Source organism: Cheilinus undulatus, linkage group 19, assembly GCF_018320785.1.
Source record: "Cheilinus undulatus linkage group 19, ASM1832078v1, whole genome shotgun sequence".
Classification (NCBI taxonomy): domain Eukaryota; kingdom Metazoa; phylum Chordata; class Actinopteri; order Labriformes; family Labridae; genus Cheilinus; species Cheilinus undulatus.
Genome location: NC_054883.1, coordinates 12,461,359 through 12,483,569, shown reverse-complemented (window position 1 = coordinate 12,483,569; position 22,211 = coordinate 12,461,359). Strand labels below are relative to the sequence as shown.

The 22,211-nt window shown below is 39.5% G+C and overlaps 1 protein-coding gene across 3 annotated transcripts; it reads right to left on the bottom strand.

Annotated features, from left to right (window-relative positions):
- Positions 1-1,623: 1,623 nt before the first annotated feature.
- On the bottom strand, positions 1,624-17,718 carry LOC121526969 (xin actin-binding repeat-containing protein 1). 3 transcript variants are annotated; one of them, XM_041813579.1, is made up of 8 exons: positions 17,682-17,718; positions 17,181-17,335; positions 16,996-17,071; positions 16,535-16,891; positions 14,326-14,425; positions 10,933-11,078; positions 6,892-6,939; positions 1,624-6,544 (listed from the first exon to the last, which is right to left on the bottom strand). In XM_041813579.1, exons 2-8 carry the CDS (start codon positions 17,306-17,308, stop codon positions 1,934-1,936), a joined length of 5,466 nt encoding a protein of 1,821 aa, XP_041669513.1. In that variant the 5' UTR covers positions 17,309-17,335; positions 17,682-17,718; the 3' UTR covers positions 1,624-1,933. The 3 variants fall into 3 exon arrangements, with proteins under 3 accessions (XP_041669513.1, XP_041669512.1, XP_041669514.1); XM_041813578.1 differs by having other exon boundaries at positions 17,181-17,314; positions 17,682-17,708; XM_041813580.1 differs by lacking the exons at positions 14,326-14,425; positions 16,535-16,891; positions 16,996-17,071; positions 17,181-17,335; positions 17,682-17,718 and adding an exon at positions 11,994-12,146.
- Positions 17,719-22,211: the final 4,493 nt, after the last annotated feature.

Below are 22,211 nucleotides of genomic sequence, written 5' to 3'. Positions count from 1 at the left end.
ATTTGTACACTTCTTCTGATGCCTGAAAAAAGCCATCTTGCAAATGATTTTCAAGGAATTAAATAGGAATAAAAGGAATAAAAGGAATAAAAATGTAAATCTGCACTTGGGTTTTGGCTGTAAAAAGCATGGGTTTTGTTATGATCAAGATTAAATCAATGAATCAATCAGATTTTAAGTGGATCTGGCTTAATATCAGAGTTATTTTTGAGGTGATGATCTTTCTATGTAAGTGTATTTAACCAAACCATGAACAGATGTAGACAGAAATAAACAGATATAAAATATCTGTGCTTATTTCAATAAGTAATTGTATCTGTACCTAGAGAGAGTTGGGCATCTTAACCTCCTAAGACCCTGCATGTGCATATGAGGACATTACAATTCAGCTTTCCTATAACATGGTAATAAATTCTGCTGTTAGAATATTTGAGGTGATTTTCTGGAATTTTGACTCATTGTAATTTTAAAAGACATTTTAAGTGATTTACTTAAAATTTTGGGGAAATGTGCTTGAAATGTTCAGGAATCTTTTTCATAAAGATTTTGAGCATATGTGTTTTAAATTTTTTGGAGTGCATCTGTTTAGAATTTTTTCAATAATTTTCCATGTATTTTGGGGAAATCGATTTGTAATTTTTTTTTTTGAAAACTTGACAAAAAATGTTGGGGGAACTTCCTAAAAAAATTTCAGGAATTTTTTGAAAATTTTTTTGGGGGGGGGAAATGTGTTTGGAGTTTTTTGGGTGTTTGGTATGAGTTTCTTTGTTAGGTACTTTCATGGGAATTTCAGTGATTTATCTGTCAGTCTTTTGCAACTTTATTGGAAATTCTGGGGGGAATTTCCTTTAAAAAATTAATTGGATTTTCATGATTTTTGTTAGAGCATTTGTTTGAACCTTTGGGGGATTTGGAAATGCTGCACAATTTTCCCTGGCTTTTGGAAAAATTGCAAGTTTTTGGAAACTTAACTGGACATTCTGGGTGGAACTTGCTTGAAAATTTTCAAGAACTTTCATAGAATTTGGGAGAGCCCCGTAATCTCTTATAATCTTAAAGGAAATTTTCCTAGACCTCAAGAAATTCTTGAGGTCAAAATGAGTTCCTACAAGTAAAGAAATAATGTTGGCTTGCATTGCTTAAGAAGTTAGGCCTATTGTCCTCATATGCAGACATCATGAAAACTACTTCCTGTGAAAAGATAAAGCTTATGTTTTATAATTATCAGATCCATCTTTTCTCAAAATAAGTAGGAGAAACTAAAACACATTACTAACAAAAGTATGGGTTTCAGGAGGTTAAAATTGTGGTAATAGCACCTTGGGGTAATGCAAAACTCACGACTGCAATGCAATATCAAATTGATCAAAGCATCTTTTTTACCACAAAAGATCAGTTTTTGCAATTAAAGATCAAAGTTTCAATGATTTTTCAGAAGAATATTTTAAACTCTCACCTCAGTTTTTTCTTGCACTGTTTACAACAGAAGCAAGTTTTGTGAAAAATATATTTGTCTGCTGTGATTTTTTCCATCGGATAAACCGGCTTAGAGCAGGCTGAACACATCTCTTGATGAGCAGGGAGGAACTGATGAAATAAAAACAAAGGAGTCTGAGCTTGGTCAAAAATAAAAATTGTCTTATTTCCTCTACAGTAAATAGTGATTGACAGCAAAAACAAAATCATGAAGGAAGACCACATTTTTAAATTCAGTTTAATTTGCTAATAGAAAAGACAGTTTAAGAGAATGAAAAATGACTAAAACTTCAAACATAAATGAAAAATGTAAAAACACTAATAACCTCTTTAAAAACAAACAATAAGAACCAACATTATCATATAATTGCAAATACAATCATGTAGCAAACAACACTGTAATAAAGAATGCAAAAATCACTGCCACTCTTAACCGGTTGGTACCAAATTGAAGGATTTAAGGTTTCTGATTGATTGGTAGACGAACTTCAGGATATGTTGTGACCTGACATGTGGCTGGAGTTGCCACAGTGAGACCTGTGGATGTTGTCGTTTCTGGCTGAGTGGTGACCACAGTGGATGTTTTAGAGGAATAAAACCTGTTTCCAAAGTTATCAGTCCTCTCATAATTCTCAGTGATTGTTTTGGTTCCCATAATACCATTCCCTTCACGATCAGTCTGCACACAGATCTCCCGTTTTGGATTTCGGTGGTCATAGGACAATTGTTTAGTCCCTCCTTTTCTGGGGTCTCTTTTTCTGTTCTGTGCGGGGCTGTTGCACGTCAAAGTTTTTGTGGTCCGGAATTTCTCCTCTGTCTTTGAGCTGTGCTGACACGTCGGGCAGATTGTGGTATCCTGTAGCGCTAACTCCCTTGTATCCGTCTTTCTGGCAGTTGACTGGATTGAGATGAAGGCAGGTGAAGATGGGGGACTTGTTTGCTGTTTTGCGGGGATTCCTGTCAGACCTGAATTTTGGTGAACTGGCAAACCTGATTTGGCTGGGTCCCCCTGTCTTGGCTGTGGTTTTGTCCTGCTTGAACCAATGCTTAACTTTCTAATATTACCAGAAGAAGGGGATCCTTGCACCGTCCCTAATGACTCTTTGAACAAGCTTGATAAACCAGCAATATCAGAGTCTGATTTCAAGGTTGAGACAGAATAAAGAGCCTTCTTTATGGTTTCTTCAATGTCCATTAGTCTGGCTAAAGTCTGCTCTTTAAGATTAATGATTTCCTCGCTGGCTCGCTCAAGATCTCCAAAAACATGAGCCATTGACGACTTACTCTCGGTGTTGTCTCTTGACGGTGGAAACCTTTCTTCTTTGTTTTCTACCTTCTCCTTTTGTAGTTTCTTTTTCTCAGTGCAAACAACCCAGTCAGGGACGTTCTCGAAAACTCTTCTCAGAGCCCTCACATCAACCTCACTCGTGTCCTGTTCAATTTCTTCAACCCGGCACAGGATGCTCTTTAATTCCTCATGTTTCCGCAAGTTGTCAAAAATCTCCATGGCCGCTGTTATGTTGCCTCTCATGATCTCATCCATGTGGACTGACAACCGCTGCCTGCGTTCATCCTCTGTCTCGGTCCGACCTTTCTTTAATCTCATTTCAACTTTGCTCTCTTGTTCCATTTGTTTTTCAAGATCATCTTTTGTGTCAGAAGTTTGTCCACAGGAGTTTGGATTATTGTCTAGTGGACCTGTTCTGTTTTGTTGTGCTTCTTCAACTACAGGTAAGATAATGGGCATTTCTTTTGGGTTTTGCTTGGCAATTTTGACCCTTTTGGGCTTTACAGGAGCCCTCTTGACTCTAATTTCCTTTTTGCTTTCAAATTTCCTACATGCTTCATGGAAATCTACATGACTTTCATCAGTTTCACTCATTCCCTCTTTATTTGGCAAATCCTCAGGGCCTTTCCCATCTCCCTGCTGTTGACTAATGATAATCTTTTTGGTGTTATCCTTTGTCAAGGCAATGACTGAGCCTTCAGTTTGAATCTTTGCTTCATTTTCCTGAGACATCTGATGTTCATTTTTGTGTGAAGTTGGTGTAACTCCTAATGGTTGATGTTCTGTTTCTCTGGGCTCTGTGGTATTGGCTGGGGTTGTCTCTAGATCTACAGGGGTGGAGGATTGAACACATCTTTGCTTCAATTTCAAATGCTCAGGTTTTGGCGGGATTATTGGTTTTGGACCAGTAGGTCGTCTGCTTTTTTCTAAGGCTTGACTTGTAGTTGGTTTATTTGGGCTTTCACATTGGTTTGGGAGCTGCAAATTTTCAGTTGCCATCGGTCTTTTGCACACTTCCTCTTGAGCTGGTTTAATATCAGTCACAAGGAAGTTCCCTGATTGCGCTTGAGGTTTGGATGCATTTCTGTATATCATAGCTGCTCTGAAATCTCCTCTAGTGACATTAATGTTGGATCTCTCCAGGGATTCCAATGCTGCTTTGAGTTTACCTTGAAGAACAACTTCCTCATCATCTTGCTGTTCAGATGCTGTTGCTGAACTATAGCTGGACATAATGGCAGCTTCGAGGAATTGCTCCTGGACTACCTCTTCCCTTTCTTGACCCACAGTTGATTGTTTCCCTTTAGGGTTACTGTCTTTTTGGCATATCTCCGTATTCTCATGGAGGATCTCTGATTTGTCTTCTGAGGAGAGGCTGATAGATGATGGAAGCTCAGGGAACTGTAACTCAGGGCTTGGCTTCTCTTTCTGTCTTTCTTTGACATTTCCAGATGAGACATCAGGTTCCTTAGATTCTTGATTGAGGAATTCATGTTTATCTTGCAAAGACTTGGCTTCTTTTGTTGCCTGCTGGAGGCTAAGTATCGCAGCTTGGAGGTCAGAGATCTCGTCATTGTCATCTACCACCTCTACTAATTCAGCCTGGTGGACCATGTCCTGTGTCTCAAGGTGTAGGTATGAACCCTGTGGTGCTACTGGGACACCACATGCTTCTCTTTGTACTTGGACATCCCTCTCCTTGAAGGTACTCTTTAGCTGGCTTTGGGCGATTGCCCCAGTTTTGCTTTCTGCAGAGCACTTGCTGTTATCAACTGGCACATTTGGCACAATGGTGGTAGCTTGAGCATGACTCTCATATAAATATTTACTTTGCTTTGGTTGGACTGGTCTTCCATCTCCAGAGAACATAGTTTTTAGTCTCTTTACATCCACTGGGATCCATTCTGGTGTACCTTCCACTGCCGGACCATCTCTTTCTTCATGATAAAGCTCCATTCCTTGCTGACTTGGAGGAACTCCCTCATCTTCGAATGTCTCAGCCTGAAGAGTTCTCAAATACTCCAAATCTCCCTTTTCAATGCAACTCTTAAAAAGTTTCACGTTTCCCTTGACTTCAATCTCGGGTCTGTTTGATCCTTGGCAAGTGTGGTCATGAGAAGTGTGCAGAAGGGAGCTTATCCTTGATTCAACAAAGCCTGTACTTGGTTCTTGATTGTCTATTCTGTTTTCTTCTCCTCTTTCTGTCACTTGAGTGTCCTGCCCTGCTTCATGTGGTGGACTGTAAGTTTTAACGTCTTCTGGATCGAAATACTTGTAGAGGGAATAGACGATGACTTCAGCACACCTGTCTCTATCCTCTTGGAATATCACCCCTTTCCTCAGAGAGTTATCTTGATTGAGAATGTCCTCAACAACCTGGACCACATTGGCAGTTTTGAACTCTGTGTCTTGATAGGAAGTGGACTGATGATGGTAAATTGGTACATTCACCACTATGGTTGCTATATTTCTATCACTACCCTCTTTTAGGTAGGTGATCTGTGGCTTTAGGTTTGCCCTTGGTAGCAACTGGAGTATAAAGTTTTGTGCACCACCTTCAGCCACCTCATCGTAACTTATCTCAGGCCCGTTATCTGTTACTGTAAATTTGGCCTTCTTAGCTAACATTGTCTCATTTACCTCAATGATTGAGCCTCCTAAGTGGATGACATTAAAAGAATAAAGGGAATCCAATATTTCCTTAATGTTCTCAACCATTGTTTCAATTTCATCTTGGTTCTGTTGTCTAATTTTGTGAAATGGCATTGACTCAAACACATGGGCTCTGTTCTTAACATTAGCCGTCTGATAGTTCTGATCTACCTGGCTGTCTACTCCTGGGCTTCTTGATACGTGCACTAAAGTATGCTCTTTTTCTATGTTGTTTGGGATGAATGGGTTATTCTGGAAAAGAGCTGCACTTGTTTTGATTATTTCTTCTGAATTGTCTTGATCAGGAAGCTCATCATCAAATGAGTTTTCACCGGAGGAAAGTAGTTCTCTGCCAAGGATCTCTTTGTCGATGGTTTGACCAATACATGGATCTTGTTTGTGGATCGTGTCTTTTAAATCAGTGCTTTCTGTGCATGCATTGCTTTTGTTTTGGCTGTTTAGCTTTTCTTTTCTACACTCTTGTTTTTGGACTTTTCTTGTCCCATCCCAATAACCAGAAACCTTCCTTTGGTGCTTTTTATCTTGATCTGTGGATGTGCTGACAGCAGACTGGTTCTCAAACTTCCGTCTGGCAGCCTGTACATCTATTCTTATCTCTTCCTCAAACTCCTCCTTAGTATCCTGATTAGCACCAAGCATTCTGTCATCTTCGCTGGTTCCTTGAACACTTGTGTTCTCACCTTGTCTCTGAAACACAGTTGGTGTTTTACTGATGTTCCCTCCATCCGTTATCCTTTCTGCCATGTGCATTTTGTGGGTGTAAGGAGATACTTTGCTACTCAGTGCGCAGTTCTCAAATAACAAGCGTCTTGACTGGACCTCTCCCTCGTATCCAGTTTCATCAGCTGTCACCCCGCTCTCTGAGCCCAAAACTTCAGCAAGTTCCTCATCCACAACTTCATCCAACATCTTTAGCTCTGGGTGAGTGTGCTTCAGGAGCCTCTTAAGCTCACATTTCTGCCGCTGTTCGTATAACTCTTCTTTGGAGAGATGGGTCGGTATTGGCTTTAGGGAAGGCACCCCACAGATGTCCTCTGGTCCTTGTTGATGCCTTACTGATGAAGGTGAATGGAGGTCATCAGTCCTCTGTTCAGGCTCTTCAGCCATCTTTGAGAAACAAAGTTGGGTTTTCATCAATGAGGTCTTATCAACAAGTGAAACTCATGCCTCAGGCTGTGAAGACATGCTTGCAGCACTTTCATGAATGTGTTACCTTCCCAAACACGGCAGATGACTTGCTTTTCACATGCCAGGGGTCAGTGGGTTAAGCTGGACACGCAAAAAAACTCAACCACAATGAAAGTGAAATGGAGTAGGAAAGGTAGAATGTATTTCATTGTTAGGAAGAAAACTGTAACTCTCTGTGAAAGCAGGCACTTATTTCTGGTTATTTCATTGTGTCAATGCATCACCAATGCACACCATGCAAAATGTTCGATCAGATTCCACCTTACCTTGGTTATTTTCACTCTTTTCCCAGATGCAGATGATTGATCTTGTGCCTAAGTGGAAACAATATCATGAATACTTCACATACACAATTTTACATGGACCTTTGCTATTCTATATGGACAAAAGTATTTGGCAACCCCCGTTAATAATTTAGTTCAGGTGTCACAATCAGACCCGTTGCCATAGGTGCACCAAGCACCTAGCCATGCAGTCTCCATTTGCAAACACTTGTGATACAAAATTGATAGTTCTAAATAGCTTAGTGACTTAAAGCATGGTACTGTGATAGGATACCACCTTTGCAATGAGATGGTAAAATCTCATCCCTGCTTGACATTCCACAGGCAACTGTAAGTGATATTATTAGAAAGTGGAAGCATTTAGGAACACCAGCATTTGGCAAACCATGTAGTATCATAGAGTGGGGTCAACTTCTGCAAAGGCGCATACTGTGTGAAAAGTCATCAATGCTCTGCAGATTCCATGGCTGAAGAGTTCCAAACTTCCACTGGCATTAATGTAAGCATAAAACTGTGTGGTGGGAGCTTCATGGAATGAGTTTCTATGGCTGAGCAGCTGCATGCAAGCCTCACATCACCAAGTCAAATGCAAGTTGTTGGATGGAGTCATGTTATCTGAGTGGAAACTGTGAAATTTGGTGGAGAAGGGCTAATGGTATGGCGCTGTTTGCAGGGTTTGGGCTTGGCCCCTACCGAGACATTTTGGACAATGCGATGCTTCCAACTTTGTTGCAACAGTTTGGGGAGGGCCCTTTTCCATTCCAACATGACTGTGCCCAAGTGCACAAAGCAAGGACTAGGAAGACTTGGTTTGATGAGTTCAGTGTGGAAGAACTTGACTGCCCCACACAGAGACCTGACCTCAACCCCACTGAACACCTCTGAACTGGAATGGAGATTGCAAGCCAGGTCTTTTTGTCCAACATCAGTGCCTGGCCTCATAAATGCTCTACAGAATGAATGGGCACAAATTCCTACAGAAACACTCCAAAATCTTGTGGAAAGCCTTCCAAGTAGAGTGGAGGATCTTATAGCTGCAAAAGGGGTACCTACTCCATATCAAAGTACATTTATTTGAATACAACTTCTTTATGGTCCATGTTAGTTTAACAGTCAGACGGCTGAATACTTTCATCCATATAGTGTATCATATATCTCTAGGTCACAAAATGATTAGCTGCATCATGTAACAACAAATTTACTTAAGTATTGGCTGTTTATGTATTTTGGGGAATTTTTATATCAAAACTGAAGAGTATATTTATTTTTGTGCATCGTCCCCTTTTGTATAGTGGAGCATTAAAAAACATCAATATATCATATACAATACTTTCAAAAATGAATTCTGAGATTGGGTGGTGCGTAATGCATAAAATGTAGTGAAATATTATTGTTTAGACACTTGTATAGCTCTGAAATATTTACCTTTATTAGAGCAAAACTATGCCATTAGAGCATGGATAAATATTTATAGAACTGAGAGCAGTGCATTGATGTGTGGTTAGGAAAAGCAGCTAAATCACATATGCTCTTCAAAAAGTCTAAACCCTGTCGTTATTCCCTTATTGAAGTGTTTGTGTTGTTACTGAAGTCCAGACAGTGCTTTCCAGAGTGTGGGCCATGCCCCCTAGTGGACCCTATAAATACTGCAGGTGGTCTGCAAGAGGCCACAAACCTGAAATCATATGATTTAAAATGATTACATGTTTGTATTTTCAAAGTCCCAGAATTAAATAAAAAACTTCCCTGAAGTTTTAATTTACATTTTAATAATTAATTTTGTCTGATGTACAGAAAGGTGTCACGGTTTAACTGGTGTTCAATTAAATGGTGACTGTTTACTGAACATTAGAAAATAAACTTCAATAATACTAGGTGATGCCTGATCAAAAATAACTCCTTTAATTAATACTTGTTTGACATATTTGTTGTTTTATATCTTTTACTATATGTCTTGGCCATGTAGCCTATATGTAGTGTATTTGAATGGCAGAATAATTATATTTTGTCATCAAAATACTGATCGATCCTCATGCTCTATAAATCACTGTAGGGACAGGCACTTACTTAGGTATCTGTGTAACTGGTAAAATATATATATATATATATATATATCAAAAAAGATTAAGTGTTAAATTGGCATATGGGTTTACATTAAATCACAAAAAAATGTTTTCATAAAGTGAAATATTTTAGTAAAGGCTTGGGACAGAAAAATGCACGTTTCTGTAGAATGACCCAGCAGCATTTGGATGACAGTCCCCAGTTAACACGGTCACTCCCAAACCATAACACCGGTCAATATCAATGCATTGCTGCAGGCATGTAAAAACTTATTCATGGAGAAAATTAGATTCTCTGAGAAATTTGGTCTTACACCAAGAGGAGGACAACATTAGATGTAAAAAAATCATCATTAATATGAGAAACAGACAGCTAGCAAAGGAAAGAGAAGCTATAGGCTACTACATGGCTATGCTAAGTGCTAATGGTTAGCAACTTCTTACTGCCACAGTGGAGGAAAGATGGCTACTGCGGTCTTAAACACCTGTCCACAACTTTGCTATAGTTATGGAGAGCCACCAGTTCAGGTGGACAGAAGGATACATGATGGGCTTTTAGGGCGAGCTTTGCAGCATGAATGAGTTGTTTACAAGGAAGGGACAATGGATATTGTCAGCTTCAAGCTAACGGCTGGTGATTTTTCTAAGTTCTAAGTCATTTGTGTGGTTTTAGTGAACACAGTTGTTAGCACAACTGCAATAAAAGTCAATTGTTGAATTCAACAACACTATTCAAGTTTATTTTAATTAAACAGAGTCACAGAAGAAGGAGTGATGTTACTCATCAACACTGCTGTGATTCGGAGTAGGTACAGTCCCTACCAAAAATAATCACAGCTATATTCATATTCAGCACAGCATCTTGACCTCGAGTGCTATATTGGTTTTATACAACCGTATTTTGTCCAGAAAAAACAACACATTATTTTTATGGGTTTAACCAACTACACTAGTCATGCATTTTCACTGAAAAGGGCCTTTTCCCCATCAACCCAAACTTGTTCTTGCATGTGTCCAGACTAGCACCTCAAGTTTGCTGAACATTCATCCGTGTGATTTGAAGTTTCACTCAGCACAAACTTACTGTCACAGAAAACTTGCATCTTAGCTCTTATAAACTTTGGCCCCTCTGTGATCACACACCTGGTCTGTGGGCTCCTTCGACAAAACATTATCCCAGATTAACAAACTATTTTGAGCATTTGGATACCAAGTGACTGCACCATGCATTAGCAACACATCTTTGGAGACAACTTGATATCAGAACTCACTTGTATGCCTGTCATGCAAACAACAGCCCAAACATTATTTCCATAGCACTCTACTGTGGTCAAGTATCCCTACACACTGTGTGCAATGAAGCTGCTGGCAATAAGAATGAATGGGGGTGAATCAGTCACAAGCTATATGGCTAGTGGTTGATTACCGCCAGATTTGTTGAATCAAGAAATCACTTATATAGAAGCTGTCAGACAAACTGAAGTAGGCTACAAGATCTCAAAAAGAAATGCATCATGTGATGATCCAAAGAAATTCTAGAACAAATGAGAAACAAAGTGATTGAAAGCTATCAGCCTGGAAAAGCCATTTCCAAGGCTTTGGGACTCCAGCGAACCATGGTCAGAGCCATTATCCACATATGGAGAAAACTGGGGACAGTGGTGAACCTTCTGGGGAGTGGTCAGCTAACAAAATTACTCCAAGAGTGCAACAACGACTAATCCATGAGGTCCCAAAAGAACCCCTCAGTGCCACTCACAGCCTCTACAAAACAATAAAATGGGTGGAGATAAAAACCCTGATGTGGCTCTTACACTGCTGATGTTGCGGTGTGCTTCCTGGATTCAGTTAATTTACAAACCTTACATAAGTTTTAATGTTGCCGTGTTAATGCATAGTAGCCTACCCTATTGTTGAATTTAGCTCTTGATGAAGAAACCATGAGTATACTGATGCTTACCTGTTTTAAAAGGCTGCGGTCTGATCCCTGAGGTGCTACCTTGGACAGATAGAGAGCAGACATAGCCTTGACAGAAACACCCAGTGAATCCTTGGTTTGGTTGAAGGAGCTATCTCTGAAATCTGCAATTGACCTCCTCGTTTCATCTGCAGAGACATCATATATACCAGTGTAAATGAAATCCATGTCTTTAGGACACAGTAATACCATACACTGCTTATCATCACCCCATATAATTCATGTTGTCAGTGCTATGAAGTGTTTGCTATTAATTAATGGCCTGTAGGACATTTCTAACATGGTGTTAAGGGGTTGGATATTTTTTTTCAGACCGTCCTTACGTCCCATCACACTAGTGAAAAACTTCCAAAGCTAAAATCTACCAGCTGCCATGTGGTCGAGCTATAAATGTACCACTTGTGGTGGAGAGGGATAGATACCTGACTCCACTGACACACATACTGAGAGCTATGAGGACAGACGGGTCACAGCAGCTAAACTGACTAAGCTTTAAGAGCAAAAGTAAACAACGCATAATACTGGGGTTGTCATGATACTATCATTTTAAACTTTGATATAATACCAGTTAAAATTAAGCAGTATTAATATCTGTTTTGATACCTCAGTAACTAAAAAATGAAGGCAAAATCTGTGATTACAGTGTAATCTTTACAAAAGCATTGGCACTGTTTTGTTTTAGTTGGATTTATTCCTCTCCTATGCAGCTGTACTATATAAAACATGTATTTTTTGAAGCTTTGGTACTTTTTGTTACTATCAATTAAAACACAGTATCAAAAACATCATAATTATGTCAAATAAATCAGGAATAATCACTTTTAAAATTGTAGCTATACAAGGCTAGGATTAAGAGTTGGTGAATTTTAAACACGGTTAGTGACATTAGTGCCAACAAAGCTACTGTAGACATAAATAAACACATTCTTTAGTTGAGGTATATTTTGCAGTCTTTACTTTAGTGCTATTATGGGTTTAAATGTGTTGAGAAGCCAAAGAGTAGACTGTCTCCATTAAAACAAGACAAAAATCTGTATACTCACAGATGAATAACAGCTCCCACTTCCTTTCAACCTTGCTGTCCCTTTATTCACCCTCAGTAGTTGAGACTGTGTTAGTGTCATACTCCATGTCAGTTTGAGTCTTGAAATGGAGCTTGGGACGCTCCTTCTCTCTGTCTCATTCCTGCCCCAGTGACAGCTGACCCTATAACCCCTCCTGCACTTATTCTGGACTCGTAGCACGTCGGCTATTTCTGTCCTGCTTGGGAGTGACCTACTAGTAAATCATGGCTTCTTGCACAGTCACTCCTCTGATATTCATCTCCATTTCACCTCTTCCCTTTCATTCATACTGCCCATGGCTTTGACCTGAGTCACTGGATCCAGATATGGCTGTCCAGGAAATGTTTAGCAGGAGAGCCACCATATTGTTTGGGTTCTTTTGGTTTTAAGACTTTCTAGATACTGATTTGGGCTAACATACATGGTGTGGACAAAAGTATTCAGCTGCCTGACCATTACACCAACAGGGACTGACTGATTGTATTCAAATACATGTACTTACATGAAGTTGGCCCGTCTTCACAGCTATAACAGCCTCCACTCTATTGGAAGGCTCTTGGAGTGTTTCTGGGAATCTCTGCCCATTCATTCCATAGAGCTTTTATGAGGTCAGGCACTGATGTTGGACAAGAGGTCCTGGCCCGAAATCTCCATTCAAGTTCATCCCAAAGGTGCTGGATGGGGTTGAGGTCAGGGCTATGTCAAGTTCTTCCACACCAAACTCATCAAATCAAGTCTTTGTAGTCCTTGCTTTGTGCACAAACATGTTTGAACAGGAAAGGGCCTGCCCCAAGCTGTTGCCACAAAGTTGGAAGCATACCGCTGTCTTGGTATGCTGAAGCATTAAGATTTCCCTTCACTGGAGATAAAGGGCTTAGCCCAAACCCTGACAAACAGCCCCATACCATTTTCCCTCCTCCACCAAACCTCACAGCTGGCACAGTGCAGTCAGGTAGGTAACATTCTCCTGGCATGTACAAAACCCAGACCCCTCTGTCTAACTGCCAAACAGTTGTCACTGCTCCACAATCCAGTGTTGGTGTGCTTAACAGCACTCTATCTGACACTTGGCGTTGGCCTTGGTGATATAAGGCTTGCATGCAGCTCCTTGGCCATGAAAACCCATTTCATGAAGCGCCCACCACACATTTTTTGTGCTTACATTAATGCCAGTGGAAGTTCAGAACTCTTCAGCTATGGTATCAGCAGAGGACTGGCGACTTAAGCACACCATGCGCCTTAGAAGTAGTTGACCACACTCTATGATTTTACATGGTCTACCACTGCAGCTGAGTTTCTGGTGTTCCTAAATGCTTCCACTTCTTAATAATATCACTTACAGTTGGTTATAGAATGTCCAGCAGGGATGGAAGTCATGAACCAGGTGTGGCCAAATACTTTTGTCCATATAGTGTAAGGAGCTAAACATTTTTCCAACTGCTGTTGTAGTAGCTAGACAGTTCATAAGCATGTTTGTTTCTTGGATGTTTTGTTAAGATATCAGATGCAATTACAGAAGGGTCTTTTCTTAACAAAACTGTAACATATAAAACCCAGTTTATTGTATGATTTCTAATAACATAGTTTCTTTTTTCTTTTATTTGTTTAATGAAATGAAAGCCACTGGACAAAAAAACACCTTTTGAGCTCAGCTGGCGTCCTGTGTATTTGTTATAGGGCTCTTTAGGCCATCAGTTCACTTAAATCGACATTTTTATTCTGTGCATTGGCATTTCAATTAAATGAAAACTTTTGACTAACCATTTTACTCTGCTATATGACTGTATTGTGCCTATCAAAAAATCCACAGCATTTAGAAGCATGTATAAAATGTTTTCTTACTTGCTTTATACCTAGTTACTACTATTTTGAAGCCATTTTGAGGTCTGCAGAGCTTTAGGACATGATGTCAGTTATGGTTCTCTGCCAGCCTTGGTCAGACTCAGAGCTGTAGTTTACAGTGTAGTATCTTCTCTATATCAACTGATCTCTGTCCTTGAAGTCAGTACATTGAGTTAATGTGTATATGTGTGTAAAGAGATGTCTTTATTATTGCATTTTCTAGTTTATGACTCAGCTGTTTATTATTTGTGTTTTTATAATTATTACCTCTTAGTGCTGATATAATCCCTCTAATCTAGCTATAAAAAAAGATTTTAACTTCTGATAGTAATCTGATGAAGAGACACTTTGGTGAGATCAGCCATGTTGAATTACACAATCAACCCATCCCAGCTTTGGGAGGTAGTTATGAATACTTAGCTGAAGCTGTATCATAGATTTACTTTGATTAACATTATCCTGTACTCACCAGCTTGAGAGGCAGCAAGTTTTTCAAAATCGATGCCACCTATTGTTTTCCTTCTCTCTGTACGGGTCTGACTTTTCTCTGTATAGGTCTGACTCACCACCTAGGGGAAGAAAAAGAGCCTTGACTGCCATCCAACAACAGAATAACAGGGTCTTGTGACCAAAAATAGATGCTTTCGAGTGATACAAACAGGGTTAGGGTTAGTGTTAGTCCCTAAGTTATAAATACAGCAGCAAAATGTTGGATTTTTTTCCTAAATCTGATATGCCAATATTTCACAACTTGTTTTAACTGATACTAATGGTATTTATCCCCTTTTTAACTGCGAAGAACACCAAGGATCTTGAGAGCAAAGAGAGGCTAAATCAAGCAATCACCTTTCTATTCCTGATGGTACAGTTGTACATTTTGCTACTACATAGCCTATCTGCAGAAATTTTCAGATCTTCTATCTGCTGATAGGATATTTAACTTTTTAAGCATACATCCGCAGGTATAGATATCATGCCGTTGCTATCAGGTATCTCTTGCTGCAAAGCTGTAACTTTGCAAAGCAGATGGATGTGCATTGAGTTGTTTTCTTTTCAAAAACAACAAAAGTCATGCACTGACATGTCAACAGTCGCCATGGTTCACGTTATGCAGTTCTCTTTGGATAATCCTCAGCTGGGGTTCAACTCGGTAGCGGCTACGTCACGTTTTGTTGCTTTGATTGGCCCGTAAAGATGTGACAGACAGAACGTTCATCCAGTCACCCTCCAAGATTTTTTTCAAAGGCTCTTCCCTTTCCCAAATGCTGTCTGTGAGTTGTCTACCAGATGGATGTGTGAAAAAACATCCATCTGGCGTGCCAGGTTAGCAAAAGTTCTGTTGCAGTGATTCCATTATCAGCTGTGCAGGGGCGCGGATGGCCTAGTGGTTTAAGGTGCGCCCCATGTACACAGGCAGCCCCGGACTAGAATCCCAACTCCCTCATCCTTGTTTCTGATTCTATCCACTGCCCTCCTCTATCTTTAAAGGTGCTAAAAAAAAACAAAAATCTTTAAAAAACAGCTGTGCAGCCATTTCAATCTTAAACAGTATAACATGCAGCCTGTGTGTAATACTGCATACCCCTGTCCAGTCTGTTATCATGTCAAAGGACTATAAATGTGATCATGCTAATGATGTTATCAGGCTGCAGAGTTACTGATTGTGGACTGTTTATTTGGCTGTTGGCTACTTACAGTGTCTACAGCTGGCTCATGGAATAAGTAATTAAAGCATTTTAATTTTGGACAATGCAAAAGCACTCTAACAGGTTAGTTTTTTTAAGTGTGGTGCACAGTGACAGTAAGTTACTTGTCTCGGTACATAATGCAGTACATAATGCAGAGCTACTGCACTAATGATAATGTTTCCTTTAAGGTGGCATTGCTTGCACATTAAGCCATGTCTACCTAGCAGCTGCCACCTACAGATGAATCTGCTTTGACATTAAGTTTTAAAAGTCACATATTATACAAAATACACTTTGTCAGCCTTTTCTAACAAAAATATGTGACCCTGGCCTGTCCACAATCCCCCCAAGAATGATCCATTCCCTCCCCTCTTCTCTTTCTTGCACCTTTTATAAAATTTGTTCTGAAACAGGCTGACTCAGTTTTTCCCCTCATGATGTCATGTGAGGAGTTAGCACCACCCCCTGGTTCGGTTGGTCCTCCCCGCTTGGAAGAAAGTTACGCACTCCTCTCCTTATCCTCCTCTCAGCTGCCAGGAGAGAGAAGGATAAGGAGAGCCACATCCATTTCCTGGGAGGGGCGTGATCAGGGGCGGAGTCAGACAGCTCATTAACAAATAAAGCTACAGACACAAAAACAGCACATTCTGAGCAGGGCTGAAACAGAGGGGTTTTTGGTCATGCAAAAATCTAATACTGTGGTGTTTCAGCAACAAACTTCACAGAAACCGATAAAGACTTGCCTTAAACGGGTAAACCTTTAAACCCTGAATGTTCATAGCTGAAGCTCAATGTAGCGTTCCCATATTTCCTCAGTCACATTAATGACATCCCTGCTTTTAGTAAAAAGTAGACCTAAGCTGCTGCTTTCACATTTCTTTTGAAGTAAGTCAGATTATATATAATTGATTTTTGTTGTTTTCAAGTTCTGAAAAGTAAACACACTATTGAACAGTGAACTTTCAAACTAACAACTGTCATTGTCCTTACCTTTTGACTCACTTCATCTCCCTTTGCATTGTTTTTAGCATCATTATCTGGAGTGTCAGCAGAAATGTTGGCCTTTGGTTCCTCTGCTGAGTTTTTCACCTCTTCAGAGTTTCCGTTCATCACAGGCATGATGTCTGCTGCTTTGTAAGTTGATATGATGCTCCTGTCTCTGAAGCTGCTCTTTGAATTGTTTTGTTTGGAAGACGTTGACTCAAACAGAGCTTTTAGGCTCTCTATGGACTTGGTGGTGTTTTGGAGACTCCCCATTGACTTACTGCGGGTCAAACTGGTTTTGGCTCGAGTGCGTTCCCGCTCTTCATTTCTCAAAATCAGAGCCTCCAGATTAGTTGATGTTATCTGACATTGACACACAAAGAAAAAAAAAACAGTGTGTATGCAGCTGTATGATTTTTTTTGTCTTTATCTGTTAAGTGAAGCTGAAGGTTACCCTTTTTTATCACCTGCTTTGGCTTGGCTTCACTATCATTTACTGTAGTTTCTCGAATAGAAGTAGTCACTACCACTGTAGTTTGATACCTGTAACATACATAAAGCCATATTAATGCATTATCAATATGAAAACACTTTAAGCAGAAGTGTACACTTCTTACAGGTGCAGAAAGACTTAGTGACATGTTTCAATCACCTGGAAACAAGCTGAGACACAGATGTTTTCTTGTCACGCAACCCTGCCTCTGTCCAGATGGGCTTGTCACATGATGATGGGACACTCTTCAGTGACTCGGCACGCCTCAGATTGCTCTTCCACTCCATTTCAGGCTTTGCAAACAACAAAATTAACTAATAGACATTGCGGTTATCAAAGGCTTTATTTCTACAGGATATTTTCTCTATTGTGGTTGAGTAGGGCCTGGATTTTAGCATCTGTTACTTCTTAAAATTTCTCATTAAATTTGCTTCAGCCATCAATGTAGAACATCTTCTGTTACAGCTACACATCACTCTGCTTACTTGTAGAATTGACAAGCTAAAGCATCAATAATGCCTAGTCATGAATGAATACAATCATTTTAAAGCTGGCATGCATTCCAACATTAACAAGAGTACAATAACTCCTGAAATCTATTATAAAATGTTTCCTTAAAACATGGCATTAAACTATAATGAAGGAAATTTAGAGTGTTACCTTTTAGATCGGTCAGCTGGAGTCTGCTCCCTGTGACAATCAGAAACACTTCCGCAGCATCACAAGACCTGCACACCGTGCAGCATGTGTGATCAAAGTCCATTTTCTTCCTCATTACCACACAGGGTAAAAAAACATTCATGAAAATGACTAGGGTCAAAAAACAGGATGTAAATCTAACAAAAAATAGTATCTAAATGATATCTACTGGAAATACATACACATAAATTGCCAAGTGAGAAATGATTTGTCACATGTTGGGTGTTTTCTTAGAAGCTTCCTTGAATTTTGGTGTCTGGTTTCCTAAGCTTTGAGGAGTCATTTTATCTCTGAGCAGGAATGAATCATCCATTAAGATAAATGCACTTCGTTCTGTTGTTCATCAGAAGAGCAAGTATAAGGAATAGGAAGTTCAAAGATTTATGGTAATAGAAGCACTGCTTCTTGAACATGTTTACTGTAAACGTATTGATTTGTAAAAATTCTCAAGTTACAGATTTACAAGTTTACAATGCAGACAAAACACAAGAGTGAATGCACAATGATAAGTAGGCCGGTGTATGTTCAAAGTAGGGCTGGGTAAAATATTGACTTTTACTTTGATATGCTCTCAAACCAAATAATAAAATATATTTTATATAAATACAGTTTATAATTTTAAAATACCTAACGCAGTAGAAAGATTAACAGTAAGACCCACTTATAGTAGTACTATGTGACCACAAGAAAGCATTAATATAGTAAAAATCAAATGAAATCCAAACCTGTGCAACCACAATAACTAAAATAAAAGTCCTAGACACCCAGTACTGATCACTCCTGTGCAACAGATTTGTGCACTTTAGTTAGTTTTCTCTCTCTGTCTCTTTTGGTTAAACCTTAACTGAAGATCATGTCGTTTCTGTACTTTTTGATGCCACTGATCATTAGAAATGTGGGGATATTATCACTTTAAAACACAGGGAAATGTTGCCAATGATTTTGTAAAATTTAGAGAGCTTGTAGGAGTTTGTCTTCAGTTTTTTGATGATAAAAACTAGGGATGCACAATATTATCAGTATGATATGAGTGTCGACAGATGTCAAAACTTCAGCTGATACTTACAATTAATATACAAGTTGAAAATATCAGCCATGTATACCACTACGTTTTTGGGGTTCTAGGCAGAACCAACATACTAATGTCAGCTGGTGAAATATTCTTTGTTCATCATTGTTCCTTAAAGTAACCCTATTAGGGCATGCTAGAATTATTATATTAAGACAGTTGCCTTTTTGTGTGTTTTACAAAGAAACTCAGCAGCAATTTACACTCACTCTGGACAAAGGCATTCAGCCGCCTAACCATTACACCAACAGGGACTGTAATGACATTGTAATCAAATACATGCAAATTTTCATTGGCCTGGATTTTGTTAGATGAAAACAGTTGGAGTAAATCAGATAACCTTCCAAAGCAGATGGATTCGCCCGTTTCCTTGTTTCTCACTGGCGAGTCCATCTTGCAAAGCTCCCGTCTGAACTGTTCAGGCCCAGTTAGAAAGTGACAGGACCAATCAGCAATGAAGGGCAGTACTTTCAGGCGCTGCTGAGTCGTGATGAAAGCGAACAGCGACAAGAGGCCAGTGCAATTGTGGCGGAAGAGCTTCGCGTGGATGCTGCTAAAGCATAACCTTGCAAAGCAGATGTATACGCCCGTTTCCTTGATTTTCACTGGCGAATCCATCTTGCAAAGCCCCCATCTGAACCATCTGGGCCCGGTTAGAAAGTGACAGGACCAATCAGTGACGAGGGGCAGTGCTTTCAGGCGCAGCAGAGTCATGACGTAAACAAGCAGCAGCAAGAGCTGGTGCAGTTATGGAGGAATAGATAAACGTGGATGCTGCTAAAGCGCCAGTTTTATGAGAACTTGACAACATTTCTTCATTAAAAGAGAACAAAGAACAGTGGTGAGTGTTGTCTTTTCAAAAACTACAAAGGTCGAGTACTTACATGTCTATAGTCGCCATGTTTCGCGTTATTCCTCACTAGCTGTGCATACGTGGCTAGATAGCGGCTACGTTACGTGTTTTGTTGTTCTGATTGGCCCATAGAGATGTGACAGACAGAGCGATCATCCAATCACACTCCGAGTTTTTTTCAAATCCTCTGCCTTTTCTCAAACGTTTCCTGTAGAAGCTTTCCCAGATGGACGTGTGAAACAAATCCATCTGGCGTGTCAGGTTAGCTAACGCACCAGTTTTATCAGAACTCGACGACATTTCTTCATTAAAAGAAGAACAAAGAAGAGCAGTGAGTTGTTTTCTTTTCAAAAACAACAAAAGTCATGTACTGACATGTCTATAGTCGCCATGGTTCCTCAGCAGCTGCGCAGCTGCGGTCGTGGCTACGTCACGTGTTTTGTTGCTCTGATTGGCCTGTAAAGATGTGACAGACAGAACGTTTATCAAATCATGCTCCGAGTTTTTGAATGCTTAGTATTGAAGGATGGATGTGTGAAACACATCCATCTGGCGTGTCAGGTTATTAATCAGATATATACATTACAAATTGTGATGTAAAGTCTCTAAAATTCACTTACTAATTCACTAATTCATCTTTACTGTCGAGTGCTGCTTCATTTCACTGGAGAGAAAGATAAACAAAATGTACAAGAGGAAATGAGCCATTTATTTTAAAAAAAGCAAGACTCATTATAAATGTGCAGTGCTTAATAAATATAGCAGACCACCACCCAAAGTAAGGTTTATGCCACAGCTGCCCTAAATTAACAGAGTTGGTAATTACCAAAATCATTTTTTTAAATGTTTCTGCAATGGTTAATACACCAATATGTAGAAGCTCTTTAACCAAAATTATATTTTTAATGCTAAAATATAATTATTATTGTCATCCATGAATTTTCAAATTTTCTGATTTACAAAAAAACAGAAAAAATAGTAAAGCACATTAATATTTCTTGATTAATTAAATTATAGTTATTTACTTGCATTCTTGAAGAGAAAAATGAGTTTTAGTGGTTGAATGTTATGCTTGATTCATTTCTGACTTCTCAGAGAAGCCCAGTGAGCCAGCTCAAATTTGGATATAAAAAGGTGAATTCAGTTTGAAATTCCTCATCCCTGTTCAAAATGGTAAAATGTGGAGAGCTCAGTGAAAATGAAAGAGTCCGCATTAAAGCACTTCATGATGCTGGATGGTCTCTGAGACAAATATGACAGGTGGTCTAAAAAAGTTGTTAAGCACTGTAGATGCTCTTTAAAAGCATAAAAACACAAGAAACAGGTAATAGCTTTAACCCTTTAAAGCCCAATACCTCAATAATAGCCAGCAAATTCTCTTTTTTTTGTAACTGAGTTGTGTAACCTTCCATGGAAATAAAAACAAAAAGAAATAGCCATAAAATTTCACATATATTTTTTGTATTACATCTGATGCGTTAGGCATTTCTGGCAATTGACTATCCACTGGAGGGCATTTTTTACTATTTATCAGACTGTATTCAAAAATTTTTAAGGCCAGTATTGATTGTGTTGATTAGACAGAAGTCTTAAAAGTGTGTATTAAATATGATACAAATGGCTTCAGTTACTTCAAATGCTGCATTCAAGTGTGCAGGCAGATTAAGTGCATTTATTACACATGTAAGAGGAAATCTCAACTGTTGGCTTTACAAACATGTGGACCTGCATCCTCTCTTTAAAAAGGGAGAAGCAGATTCCTCAGACAGGAGTTGGCAGTGATGATCATGCCTCCTTTCACAAGTGTCTATCAGATCTCTGCTAGAGAAACTGCTCAGCTGGTAAAAATGTTAGCCACAAAAATGTGATGATACTAAAAGTCAGGGTTAACAAAACCTCTATCACTCCATCCCCACAAGGATAAAAACCCCAGTGTGATTGAAAAAGACTTGGTAGCGCTTCTTTAAAAGGATCTTACTTCTTAAATTAGATTCCCGTCGGCCTAGACAGCTTGTGAGGAACAAGTGTTTAGAAGTTCGTCTCCAACCGCAAATTCCAGGACCTGCTGACCCCCAGGGATCAAGTGAGAGCAGCAGGAAGCTCTTATCCCTCGACACCAACCCCAACCCCAATTCCCCCTACACATGCTCCTGCTGAGCTAAGAAATGTGCACTCAGATGCAGTTTTTCTGACAGTAGATTTCAAAGAATAGTTTTGTTGAAACAAACTAAAGACATTTTAGTGACCACAACATTTATAGTTTTGTCCTACACAGCAGTATCACCGTGCATCTGCACTCACAGTTGGTTTGTCCTTCATGTAAACCAATTCTTTTGAGATGTATGGTATCCTGTGGTGAAATGCGGTTACTGCAGTCAAACCACAGGGGAGCGTTGAAGTGTAGAAGAACGGCTCATTGACAGTGATAAGACAACTTCAATGCTGCTGTGAGGAGCTTTTGGGCTGTGTTGATCTTGGTCCTGTGGGCAAAGTGGGAAGTCTAATGTCTTTTCTGATCTTGTCCCTTTCTCATCATTGTTTTCTCCCAGCAATTCAAAGTGCTTTACAG